This window comes from Narcine bancroftii, chromosome 9 (assembly GCF_036971445.1).
Source record: "Narcine bancroftii isolate sNarBan1 chromosome 9, sNarBan1.hap1, whole genome shotgun sequence".
NCBI lineage: Eukaryota > Metazoa > Chordata > Chondrichthyes > Torpediniformes > Narcinidae > Narcine > Narcine bancroftii.
Genome location: NC_091477.1, coordinates 112,508,609 through 112,520,718, shown reverse-complemented (window position 1 = coordinate 112,520,718; position 12,110 = coordinate 112,508,609). Strand labels below are relative to the sequence as shown.

Below are 12,110 nucleotides of genomic sequence, written 5' to 3'. Positions count from 1 at the left end.
AGAAACTATATAGTTGATGTGGTAATGTTTTATATTGCAAATTGTCATTTTTTTCAGGTATCAGTGATCAAACACACTCTACATAATTGATTTGCCCATGGCTGCATAAAGATTTTAAAATATCTTGTCAATGGTGTTGTTAAGAAGTTATATGGTGTGTAGGTCTTAATTAAACGTGGCATAGAGTTCAAGAGCAATGAGGTGTGGATGTACAGAGAGGATGCAGAGAAGATTTACAAGGATGCTGCCTGGATTGGAGAACATTGGTGACCTGATAAAGGTGTAAATAATGATGAGAGGCATTGATCATGTGGATGGCCAGAGGTTTTTTCCCAGTGCTGAAATGGCTAATACTAGTTTTAAGATGTTTGTTTGGGAGTAAGTGCAGAGAGGGATGTAAGAGGTAACTGCCGACAACAATGGTGGAGGCAGGTACAGTAGGATCTTTTAAGAGACTATTAGATGGGTAGGTGTAACAGAAAAATGAAGGTGGAAAAATTCTAGGCAATTGTTAGAGTAGGTTATTAGGTTAGCATATGACTGGGCTGAAGGGCCTATACTGTGCTATAGATTTCTGTTCTATATTATTGCCAAGATTGAATCCAAAGGGCCAGTAGTTCAGGTTGACTTCTTTGATTGGTACCCATGAATGGCTTGAGTTTAAATCACTCCCTATAAAGAGGCATTATGTTTTTGCCATTAGTGATGCCACTAAACTCTGGTCACATCATAAGAAATTCAAGATGCCAAAGGACAATCAGCCCAGTGTGTCGAAAAATTGCTAATCCCATCTTCCACCACCAGGTCTATTGCCATGCATATCACAATTTTTCAAATACATATTCAATCTTTTTTTTCAAGCAGTGAGTTCCAGTATCCCACCCTCTAGTTTCAAAAAAAGAGATCCCTTATCTTCCATCTCACATGAGTTGGTATTCCATGAATTATCATCACTGTTTCAAGAGATGAAACTGTTTATATCTAGGCTGATTTCTGGTGAGACTGAAAAGATTGGTTTGAAAATCAACTTTCTGCCATTTTCTGGGATAATTCCTTGTAGAACTCCGACTGGCTGTTCACTGAGTCACATTTCAAAACATTTTTCGTGTATAGAACTGAAAGGCACATCACTGTATTTAACCCAAATTTGTCTTTATGCAGATTTCCCACTCTTTTTGTGGGGAGACAAAACATAGTATATATTTGGGCTGAAAAACATTCTCTTTTCTTAGGGGGAGACTTTCGACGTTCCAGAAGTTGTCCCTTTCCGCCTAACCCACAACATGGTCCATGCCATGGGTCCAATGGGAACGGAAGGTTTATTCCGTCGAGCCTGTGAAGTAACATTGAGATTAATGCGTGATCAGCGGGAACCTTTAATGAGGTCAGGCCTTCTATTTAAATGCATCAGGATCTGATAGACTTTTGATGTCTTAAATAAATTTTAATGATAAATATTGAATTTTTTACTTCCCATTTGATGGTCCAATTAATTTAGTGTGTTGAAAACTTTTCTACATGATCCATTGGTGGAATGGAGCAAACCAACAAAAGGAAGTGCAAGAGTGCAACCCAATGAAACTGGAGAAGTAATCAATGAAAAGGTAAATGAAAGAATAGACTTGTGAAAACTACAAAAAGACACCAAGGCGTTTTTTTCTTAATTAGAAACAAGAACCACTTGGGGCTGGTTCTGATGAAGGGTGTTTGACCTGAAACAAATGGTTTCTCTTTCAACAGATAGTTGACATTTCTATTTTTTAGTCAATTTTCCATTGGCTTCAGAAATGTACTGTTTATATTAATGGAATTTTAAAATCCAGACCAGCAGCAAACAGAAAAGAAATTTAAAGTGATGAAAGGTCATTGAACAGAAATGTTTACTGTTTTCTTCTCCAAAGATCCTGTCTTGCCTGTAGAGTATTTCTGGCCTTTTTTTATGTCGGAAAAGCTGTTCTTTCCTTAGTGAAAGTAGATTGGTGTTCAGAAAAACAAAACATTGTGTAGTAGAGTACTTTTTCAGATTTACCCAGGTAAAAATAAGAAATTAGACACAAAATTAATTGGCTCAGTGTTTATGTAGCTTGATAGAAATCCAAGGCCCTGATCTTAAAATTAGATGACAATGGATATCATCCTAACATGTTATTAAATTTTCACCACCACTGTCATAAAGAAAATGCTCTTCTTTTAATCAGGATTTTTGGGGGAAAATAAAACACAAAATTTCATGTTCTCCATTCAGTTCTTTTATTTCCTGGTTCATTTGAATATGTGTAAGCAAGTCATAAGGATAGACAGCTCAAGGGTGATATAAAATCACAACTCGTGCAGTGATTATAACATCTCAACATGCATCAAGTGTCACCTAGTTCTAAAATTAGACATCACAGATGTTCGTTTTCTTGACCAGTCTCCAAACATTTAACTGTTTCTTCTTAACCACCCACATTGAGACCTCTTTCTTCAGAAGATCACTTTATCAGTGTAATAGGGCCTCCAAATTTTACTTGTACTCAACAGGATTTTATTCAGAGGAACATTTCCTTCACTCTGTTTTGGTTGACAAACCTATCATCTTGTTTTTTTGCAGAAGTGAATTACTTTTGGAACAAGCTCTTTTCCTCCTGTAGCTGTAGCTATCTGAAGCCAAGGTCCATTAATTTTTCCTATCTCCATGTGCATCTGAGTAGCTTGATGATGAAGGGGTGCAATCACAAGAAAACATTCTAGTGAGCGGTCCTCATATGCCACTTATTTCAATGTTCCAAATACCATCTGAAAAATATAAAAAATACAATGTAAATAAAATATAATATTGAAGGTAACAATCTTGGTAAAGATGATGTTACGAGCCCAGAGGACCCATAAACTCAGCAGCAATAGGTATTCACCAGGACAAATGGTTATTTAAACAAAAGTTGCTTTTAATTATCTTTAAACCTGAAAATAGAATTACTTTAACTTATCACTAATGAATTAACTAACCTAACTTAACCCCCTTCTAATTCTAAGCACGTGTATGTAAATTCAGAAGAGTTCTTTGATTCACAGTTCAACCTCACTTCTATTCCTCAAGTTCACGGGTTGCAGGCAATTCTTATTCTGTGCACAGAATTTAACATTTATGAAGTTCACCAGGCTTTGGTGCTTGAAAGGTAAACGGTTTCTGCTCAGGAAGGTTCTTGTCGGTTTTCAGAGAGATTTGTTGTACAATGGTGACCCAGCCACTTCAGTGTCTTGCCGAAGAAACTTTCCAGATGATAACCTCTTTCTTTCAGGTCACCAGAGTTCCTTCTTGTTTCTCTTATTCCAAGTGAAACATTAGACAGCCAGTCCTCTCCTCTCCACAAGAGCTTTGACCAAGAACTCACAACCCATCTAAGAACTCACAACCCATCCTCCAAATGGGGTTTTTCACAAGCTTGCCAGTTTGACTTGTTCCAGTCCCAGCTGCTGCTCCTGGCTGTAACACTGTAGAACTGATCTCTGTCTCACTCTCTCATTGAGAGAAAAACCTGTTTTACTCTCTCTGCTTGCAAAACCACATGACCCTCTTAGAATAGCAAGTTCCCTTTCAGACGAGATGTGGCTCCGACAAGCTCTTTCATCTGTTCCCTTTTTGTAAACAACAATCCATTAGTGAAGTCTTCTGGGCATTCCAAAGCTCTTGCAAAGGCTGTGGGGCCGAGATGTCTAGCATTAGCAGAGCTCCAGTATTTCAAGTAAGATCTGTTTTAAAGTGTTAGTATGTGACCTACACTAACAAACCTTTCCCATTTTATCTCTCACAAACGTATCTATATACTCTGTCACAGTGATTCATTAAAAAAAATAAATATATTAAAATAGTTTGTGCTGTCTGCTCAGGAACCAGTGATGTCCAAATTGAAAGTGTTTTTTAATCCGATGATCAGAAAAGTGTTATGTTTTAGTTGAAAGAATGAGGAAAAACACAAGGCTGAGGATAAAAATGCAAGGTCAATAGGACATGTATTTACATGGTTTTTAGAAAGTGACAAAGCTGGTTGGGGCAAGACCTGGGGAATCCTAGTGACATGAGGAATAATTTATGTACAGTGAGTATTTGGTGGCTACAATGCACTGCCAAGCGTAACTGTTAAGGTAGATTCACTTGTAACATTGAAAAGGGGCTTGGACAGATGACTGGAAAAATAGAATTTGCAGGCATGAGTTGACCCAGTACAAGCATAATGGGTTAAATTATGCAATTCTATGCTGTAAACATTTCATGTTCTGTAATTAAATTGCGAACATTCTCTTTCAGGCCAAGACCCATGTACAAGACATAGAAAAACGACTACATGGTGTGATAAAAACAAGAAATAAAGTAAATGGTTTGCCATTATCAATTGAAGGTCATGTCCATTACCTTATTCAAGAAGCAACAAATGAAAATCTCCTGTGCCAGATGTACCTGGGTTGGGCTCCATACATGTGAAATCATTGAATAACTGGTATAAATAACAGTGAGATTGATGAGGTGTGATGTAGTTGTATGATTTGTGACCTCCTTTGGTTGCAAATCTGAATTGCCAAATGATGTTTTAGGAAGCAAGTTTTATATTAACTGCTGAATATCTTGATAGTCATCACTGCTTTTGAAAGTATATTTCAAGAAAAAGACATTTCAATGAAAGAGTCTGTGTCAAAAAAAAAATGAAAAACATCTGTAATTCAACTTCAAAAAGGTAGATAGTATAAATATGGAACTTCATTTTAGATCAAGTGCACTGAAAATGCAGAAACAAATGATAAGAGTAAATTATTTCAGAAAGGCTTTGAAGATAAGTCAGTTGTGGAAGTAGGATTTAACAAAAAAAAATGATGTGCAGAAATCTAACATATGGAATTGAAGATTGTTGAAATTTGAGAAGTCTTTGCATAACATATACAAGTTAAAAGTTTTGGAAATTTCATAAGTGGCACAACAAAAAGGGAAGAAATTCCTTATTTGAACTGGAGAAGACCAAAGAACTTGACTTTCCTCTGCTGTGGCTCATGGTACCTGTTGATAAATTTGTATTATGTATTGAATTATGTCGATTTTTGTGGGGGAAATGAACCTTCAGTTGCTTGCCAGATAAGTTGTAGGAATCAATCTACTTTTTGCTTGTTAAGCTAACATCAAGTTGCTTGTTTAAGATTAAACAGAGCTAATTTTTATAACTTTCAATGGTGTCTAGGATTACAGAGTGCAGATGTGTGAAAAATCATTCCCTGGAGTTAATAAATGTAGTTGATGAAACAAAATAAAGAATAAAGTTTGCCAAACTGAGTTAATTCTGTTATTTTATTCTCCGTGCTTTCCGAGGATGGTCAGATTTTTAAAAAGTGGAGAACCTGGTCATGATCATTGACAATACAACAATTATTTTAAACTAACATAGCTGTTATTCAATTAGTATTGTAAATGTATACTGGTCACTTCTCAAACCAGACTGACCATCAACCATCTATTTCTATCATTTTATCCCTCAGCTTCTGAAACTCTGGGAAAAAGATCCAAGTTAATCCAATCTTTCCTTGTATCTAATACTCTCCAATTCAAGCAACATTGCATAAAATTCCTCTGCATCCTCTCCAAAGTAAATGGAAGAAATTCTGAAATCCCAATTACATTTGGATAAGATTTATGGATTGGAAGAGCTAATAAAGATATGGGCCAAATCAGGCAAATGTGATGAGCCCAGAATCCCAACTTGGCCGGCATGTTCATTCTGTTTGGACTGTGACTCCACACGGTTCCCATAATGTCGTTACAAAAGCTGCACACCATGCTTTTGTACAGTTACAGCATGACTTCCTGATGGATTTTGCAATGTCCTGGCACGTGCATCTTTTCCATAGTTTCCACTTATGTTACCACTTTCAGCAATCTTTGCAATTGCTCCCAAATATCCGATTGTACATCAACACTCTTCAGGATTCTGCCATTTACTGTTTACTCTCCGCTTGCATTTGGCCTCCCAAAGTGCAACCTCTTGCACTTGCGTGGATGTAACACTATTTGTCATGACTCAATGCAAATTTTCTGTATCCCTTGACAACATTCCTCACAATCACAACTCTGTCAACTTCTTGTCATCTGCAAACTTGCAAATTTTTGTCACAAACTATCTAGCACTGATTTCTTCAGAACGCAGCTGATTATCGATCTGTTAGTATAACAGACTACCGCTCTCTCTCCTATTAACAAGCCAATTTGAATTCAATCCTCCTAGTTGTCAGAGATCCCATGTGCCTTAATAAGAGGTGCAAAATGTCTTGCTGAAGTCCACTGAGACAACATCCACTGCCCTACCTTCAATTTCTTTTTTCATGCACACACATCAAAAAAGTAAGAACAAAAAAAAATAAATACTGTACAGGTACAGAGCAATTACAATGTATCCTGGAATAAAAATGAACATGACAACTCATGATAAACAGACACGGAATTCAATACTATTATCTCTTGTTACTGAAGGAAAAAAAAGACTGACTAACTTATCCTAAATCTATAATCCCAAACTAAAAAGAAAAAGCCGCTGGGACACCTTAAACCACCAAAAGGGTAATAGTACATTGGTGAATTGCTTTGAATGTAAATAAGTTCAGGAAGAGATTATAAACATTTTGTATGTTACATGCAAAATAGCAAACCACTATTATTCAAATAAACATTAAAATATTCCATAAAAGTGTGCCACATTTGATCAAACTTCAGTTTTCAAAACATTACATCTACTTCCAAGGTTCAAGCATAATAAGGTTTGGGACATCCATTGTGCATAACTGAGAGGGATAGAGTCCTTGCATCTTGGCAAAATAGATCTATCCATTAAAATGGCAAAAGCTATCACACGGCAATCCGAAACAGATAATCAACTGTTCTCTATCACCACATCAAAAAAAAAGCTGTAATGGGATGAGATTGAAAAACTGGAAAAAAGCATTAAAAATTTCCTTCTAATAGTGACCTAATGCTGAACAGGACAATACATACAAGAAAGCAGTCCCATTATGACATCTGTCATATAAAGAAGGGTTGATAGCAGGAAAAATCTTAGAGCACATTTATCCAAAGATAATCTAGCTATGTCCTATCTTAAATAAGTGAATAAGGTGCACAAATGGAAGAGGAATTTTAAACACTTGGTCCATGTATCCTTGGAAAGAATAGCTTGTAAGTTGCTCCCCCAAGCACGGTTAATTTGGAACACAATGTATTTTAGAAATTAATCATATTAAACCCTTTTGACAAGGATTTAATGGGAAAGCAGAAAAGTAGTAACTTGGTTTCTCAGAAAATCTCTAACTTGTAAATTTCTGAAAGAATGGAAATTAGGGAGATTAAATTTGTGTGACAAATGCTCAAAAATCATAAAATAGCCATCTAGAAATAAATCAGAAAATGAGTGATACCCTTTTCTTTCCATTTATGAAAAAACACAATCAAGGAAAAAATAAATTATTAATAATCAGCAGATAATGAAGTTTTTTTTCTGTTCATGATAATGCCTGAATTGAAACGAAATTCGTAATGAGTTTTTGACTACCAAAGAAAACGGAAAGGAAGCACCAAGTGGTGTAGCTAGAGCAAATTTATTAAAACCTTTCAGCTCCATGGATGTCCATTCTGGGCAGATCTGATTTATCTATGTAATGAATCCAGAAAATAATATATGTAATATTAATACCCCAATCATAATGTCTCAGGTTTGGCAGAGCAAAGCCCCCATCTTTTTTTTGATTTTTGTAAACAATTTATTCAACCTTTGACTTCTTGTTCCAAACATATGAAAAAAGAATAGATTCAACCAAGTCAAAAAATTTCTTTGGTATAAAAATTGGAATTGCCTGGAATAAATATAAAAATTTAGGGAGAATATTAATTTTGATGATGTTAATTCTACCAACAAGCAACATAGAAATGGGGGACCATTTTGATAAGGTCTCTTTCACCTGCCTAAACAGGTCTTGTTTATTTGAAAAATTATTTAAATATCTTGGAAACTTTAACCCCTAAATTGATGAAAGATCCCCTCACTGTTTTAAATGGAACATTATCATGGATAGGAAGAGAATCATACAAGGGAAAAAGTTCATTTATGTGCAAATTAAGTTTATAACCTGAAAAACAATATTTTTTGACTTTTCAAAAAAACTTGCTCCACTCAAAGCCATACTGAGCTCAGAAGCCCATGTTTTTCCAAATACAAGTGAATCCTATCACTAATAGTCCTCTCCAGTAGCTTCTCTCTCACTGATGTGAGGTTTATAAGCCTAAATAATTTGCTGGATTATTCCCATCGCCCTTAAAAGAACAATGCAATCAAGTCTCTCGTCCTCCAAGACCTCACCTGTGGTTAAAAAGGATTAAAAGATCTCTGTCAAGGACCTAGCAATCTCCTGCCAGATCTCTCAATATCCTGTGATATTTTCCATCAGGTCCTGCGGTCTGATCCAGCTTCATGTTCTTCCACAAACCTCATACCGCCACTCCTTGATATCAACGTGCTCTCATTTTCCTCTTGATGAAAATTATAGCAAAGTACCCCACTTAATACCTCCCACATCTTCTCTGCTCCAGATTTAAATTCACTCCTTTGTCCTTGAGTCATCCAATACTCTCCCCAGAAACTCTCTTCCTTTAATGTCGATGTAAAATACCTTGAGATTTTCCTTAATTTGACTTCCAATGCAGATTTCATGGACCCCTTTAGCCCTACTAGTTCCCTGTTTAACTTCTTTCCTGCTACCTTGTGTGGGTATGACAACTGGCTCTGTATACGCTAATCTTTGTGAGGTTTTTCAGTTGGTTGTTTTTCCAGACTCTTTTGTGTAGTCTTCCAAAGGCGCTATTTGCCTTGGCGAGTCTCGTTGTCGATCCTTGCATCCGATGAAATGGTGCAGCTGAGATAGGTAAACTGGTTGACCGTTTTGAGTTTTGTGTGCCCGATGGAGATGTCGGGGGGGCTGGTAGTCATGGTGGGGAGCTGGCTGATGGAGGACCTCAGTTTTCTTCAGGCTGACTTCAGGCCAAACATTTTGGAAGTTTCCACAAAACAGCACTGTAATAACTGTACATACTGGCCTGGAACATCCCTTCCTTCCCTCTGACCCCTCCCAGGAGATCCCCTAATAAAGGTTTGATTGCCTACATCTCCTTGGCAGAAAAGTCTCACACCACTCGCGTTAAAAGTTTCTGTGGTGACCCTTAAGGTCCAGGGAGTAAAATATAAACATTTAAAATTTTTAGTGATGACCCACCTCTGCGCACCAATAATACTGGGTCTGGATTTTCAGTGCCAGCGTGGTGATGCAATTCAATGGACCCCCTCCCTCGCTAGCAATGGAAAGCAAACAGTTTAACAAAGTCCTGCTCATGGACATGCCACAGACATGTGGGCTGTCTCCTCTGTTTTACTCATGGCAACTAAAAGCAGGATGTACAGATTATGGAACAGGGCATTCATTAAAGCTGAAGTGCACTGGCTGCTGGCTGAACAAGTGATAGAGCTGAGCAACAGCCCTTGGAGGGCACAGGTGTTGGTGGTGAAGAACAGGGAAAAGCACAGGATAGATTACAGCCAGACTATCAACTGGTTCACCTTGTTAGTTGCCTACCCCCTGACATGGTGAATGAGATCACCCACTACCGGTCTTCTCCACCATTGACCTGAAGTCAGCGTATCATCAGATCCCTATCCGTCCAGAGGACTGCCTGTACACGGCCGCCTCTACCAGTTCCTCTGGGTGCCATTCGGCCCAACCAATGGCATATCCGTGTTTCAGAGAGAGATGGACCACATCGTGGATGACCACAAATTGAAGGCCCCTTTTCCCTATTTGGATAATGTCACCACCTGTGGTCAAAACCAGAAGGAGCATGATGCCAACCTCGATAGATTCCTCGCCACTGATAAAGCCCTGAATTTGACATATAATCAGGAAAAGTGCATCTTCTGCACTACTAAATTGGTGATATTAGGGTATGTGGTGGAGGAGGGTGTCATTGCCTTGGACCCTGACCAGATACGCCCACTACTGGAACTCCAGGTGTCACAGACCCTTAAAGGCATTAAAGCTTTGTTTGGGATTTTTCTCAAACTATGCGCAGAGGGTAACCCAATTACACAGTCAAAGCCTGACTACAGAGGCCCAGAGAGCATTCGAGAGCACCAAACGAGAGATTGCCAAGGCAACAATGCAGGCAGTTGATAAATCTATTCCTTTCCAGGTAGAAAGTGATGCCTTGGATGTAGCACTGGCCGCCACGCTAAACCAAGCAGGCAACGTCTACAGCACCACCAGATGCTCCAAAGTGGGACAGTCAACAGGCAGACGGATTTTTGGCAGGCCAACCAGCCTTGCAGCACTCCACCAGGAGCAGAAAGCCGCCTGAGAGACTGAATTTGTAAACTGTACATGGACTTTTGTGTGATTCTCAGAACAATTGTAAATAAAGGTAGAACCCACTTTCACCCTGCGGACTTCATTTAAAAGGTATTACACCACTGTAATAACTATGTACTGGCCTGGATCGCCTCTTCCTTCCCTCTGACCTCTCCCAGGAGATTCCCTAATAAAGTTCCCGACCCAAGACCTTGACCCCAGATCACTTCCTGCTTGGATCCAGCTCAGATGCTCTCTGAGCCCTAACTAACGTCTAAGCTAATAAAAGCTTTTTGACTCTGATCTTCTGCCTTGTGTAGTCACTTGATTGCCCATCAGCATGGAACATATGTGCACAATTTATGAGGGAGTGTGGGGAAAAAAAAAATCATAATGGGAAACAAACAGGGGAGAATGTTAATTCACACTGGCGATGCAGACATTTGCACACTATAAGCAAGGCTAAAACACACCTTCCCCCTCCCCATACCCTGATTGAGAGGAGGTGAATCTGGTATCACGGTACCTGCAGGGGTATGTGCATGCTCTTGGACCCCTGATCAGTTGAGAGCAGTTGAGTTGCTAGTATTGATCAATAGCAATTGGAGCTATAGCAATACCATGGCTCAGCTTCACCTTACCCGCAACCTTTCCAAGTAACATCTACAAAAGCAACCTGGCAAGGTCTGGGGTTATCACCACAAAGCAGAGTGAGCAAATGACCTCTGTGGTGATGCTAAATACAGGGCTCTAGCCAATAAGGACGTTAGGAAATTTGAATCAGCCAATGGCAAGGTGTGCACTGACCAGTGGCCAGAGCCCAATCTTAAATGACACCACCTGCAAACCAACTTGCAACTTTGAGTGAAGCAAAATGCACACTACATACTGACAGGTGATGTGACTTCCGAATGAGATTCAAATAGGGAGGCCACGTGACCAGCAATAGGCAGGGACACTGAACTTTGTAATCTTTTTGTAGTAATGCTAAGCAAATGCACACTACATACTGACAGGTGATGTGACTTCTGAATGAGTTTCAAAATGGGGAGGCCACGTGACAACCAGCAATAGCCAGGGAGGCCATGCCTCCTGCACACACAACAGCATGATAAAGACGTTCACAGTCGAGACAAAAAAAATGGCAACATGATTGACAGTAAGAAAAATTATGGTGCAGTAAGGTTTGGTCAGTTGGGCGAAAAAGGACTCAGTAGAACTTAATCTGTAACAGAGTGAGATGATGAATTTGGGGAAATCTGACAAGGCATGAGAATTTGCAATAAATGATAACTGGAGGAGCAGAAAGTTTTTCCAAACCTTCACAGATCCTAAAAATACAGGTCATTAAAGTTGTTTAGAAAGGCACATTGGCTAAAGAAGAAAATTGGTCTTGAACTGAATATAGTGGGAGTTCAATCACTTTTTGAGTATTGCAGACTCTAGTCAATTTACGAGAAAGACGTGATGGACGCAGAACAAGGGCCAAAAGCAAAAAAATCAGAAAGCAACACAGAAAATGGCTGGAAATAACAGCTCAGGCAGTATGTGGAGGGGTGGAGGGGGAAAGTCTATCAGTGGCTATCAGCCTTTTTCTTTTCCACTCACACATCACCTGAAGTTATCCTACATTGAGGATCATAGGAAGCCACAAGTGCTCTGTGGTTAGTTAGTAAGGGGTTACAAGGTGCAGCTGACGTGGACATTAA

At 38.8% G+C, this 12,110-nt stretch overlaps 1 protein-coding gene and 1 long non-coding RNA gene across 7 annotated transcripts in view; one reads left to right on the top strand and one right to left on the bottom strand.

Annotated features, from left to right (window-relative positions):
• The window catches only part of atr (ATR serine/threonine kinase), a 96,136-nt gene extending 90,837 nt beyond the window's left edge, over positions 1-5,299 (top strand). For all 5 annotated transcript variants that reach the window (XM_069897366.1, XM_069897367.1, XM_069897368.1 and 2 more), the window contains 3 exons: positions 1,233-1,384; positions 1,499-1,604; positions 4,289-5,299. In XM_069897366.1, the coding sequence (XP_069753467.1) occupies positions 1,233-1,384; positions 1,499-1,604; positions 4,289-4,462 (432 nt within the window). In that variant the 3' untranslated portion in view covers positions 4,463-5,299. The remainder of the gene's footprint in view (positions 1-1,232; positions 1,385-1,498; positions 1,605-4,288) is intronic.
• LOC138742658 (uncharacterized) lies at positions 2,227-12,103 on the bottom strand. Of its 2 annotated transcripts, none has more exons than XR_011344346.1 (2): positions 12,017-12,103; positions 2,227-2,778 (listed from the first exon to the last, which is right to left on the bottom strand). It is a non-coding gene; the product is annotated as an uncharacterized lncRNA (long non-coding RNA). The 2 variants fall into 2 exon arrangements; XR_011344347.1 differs by lacking the exon at positions 12,017-12,103 and adding an exon at positions 9,277-10,921.
• Positions 12,104-12,110: the final 7 nt, after the last annotated feature.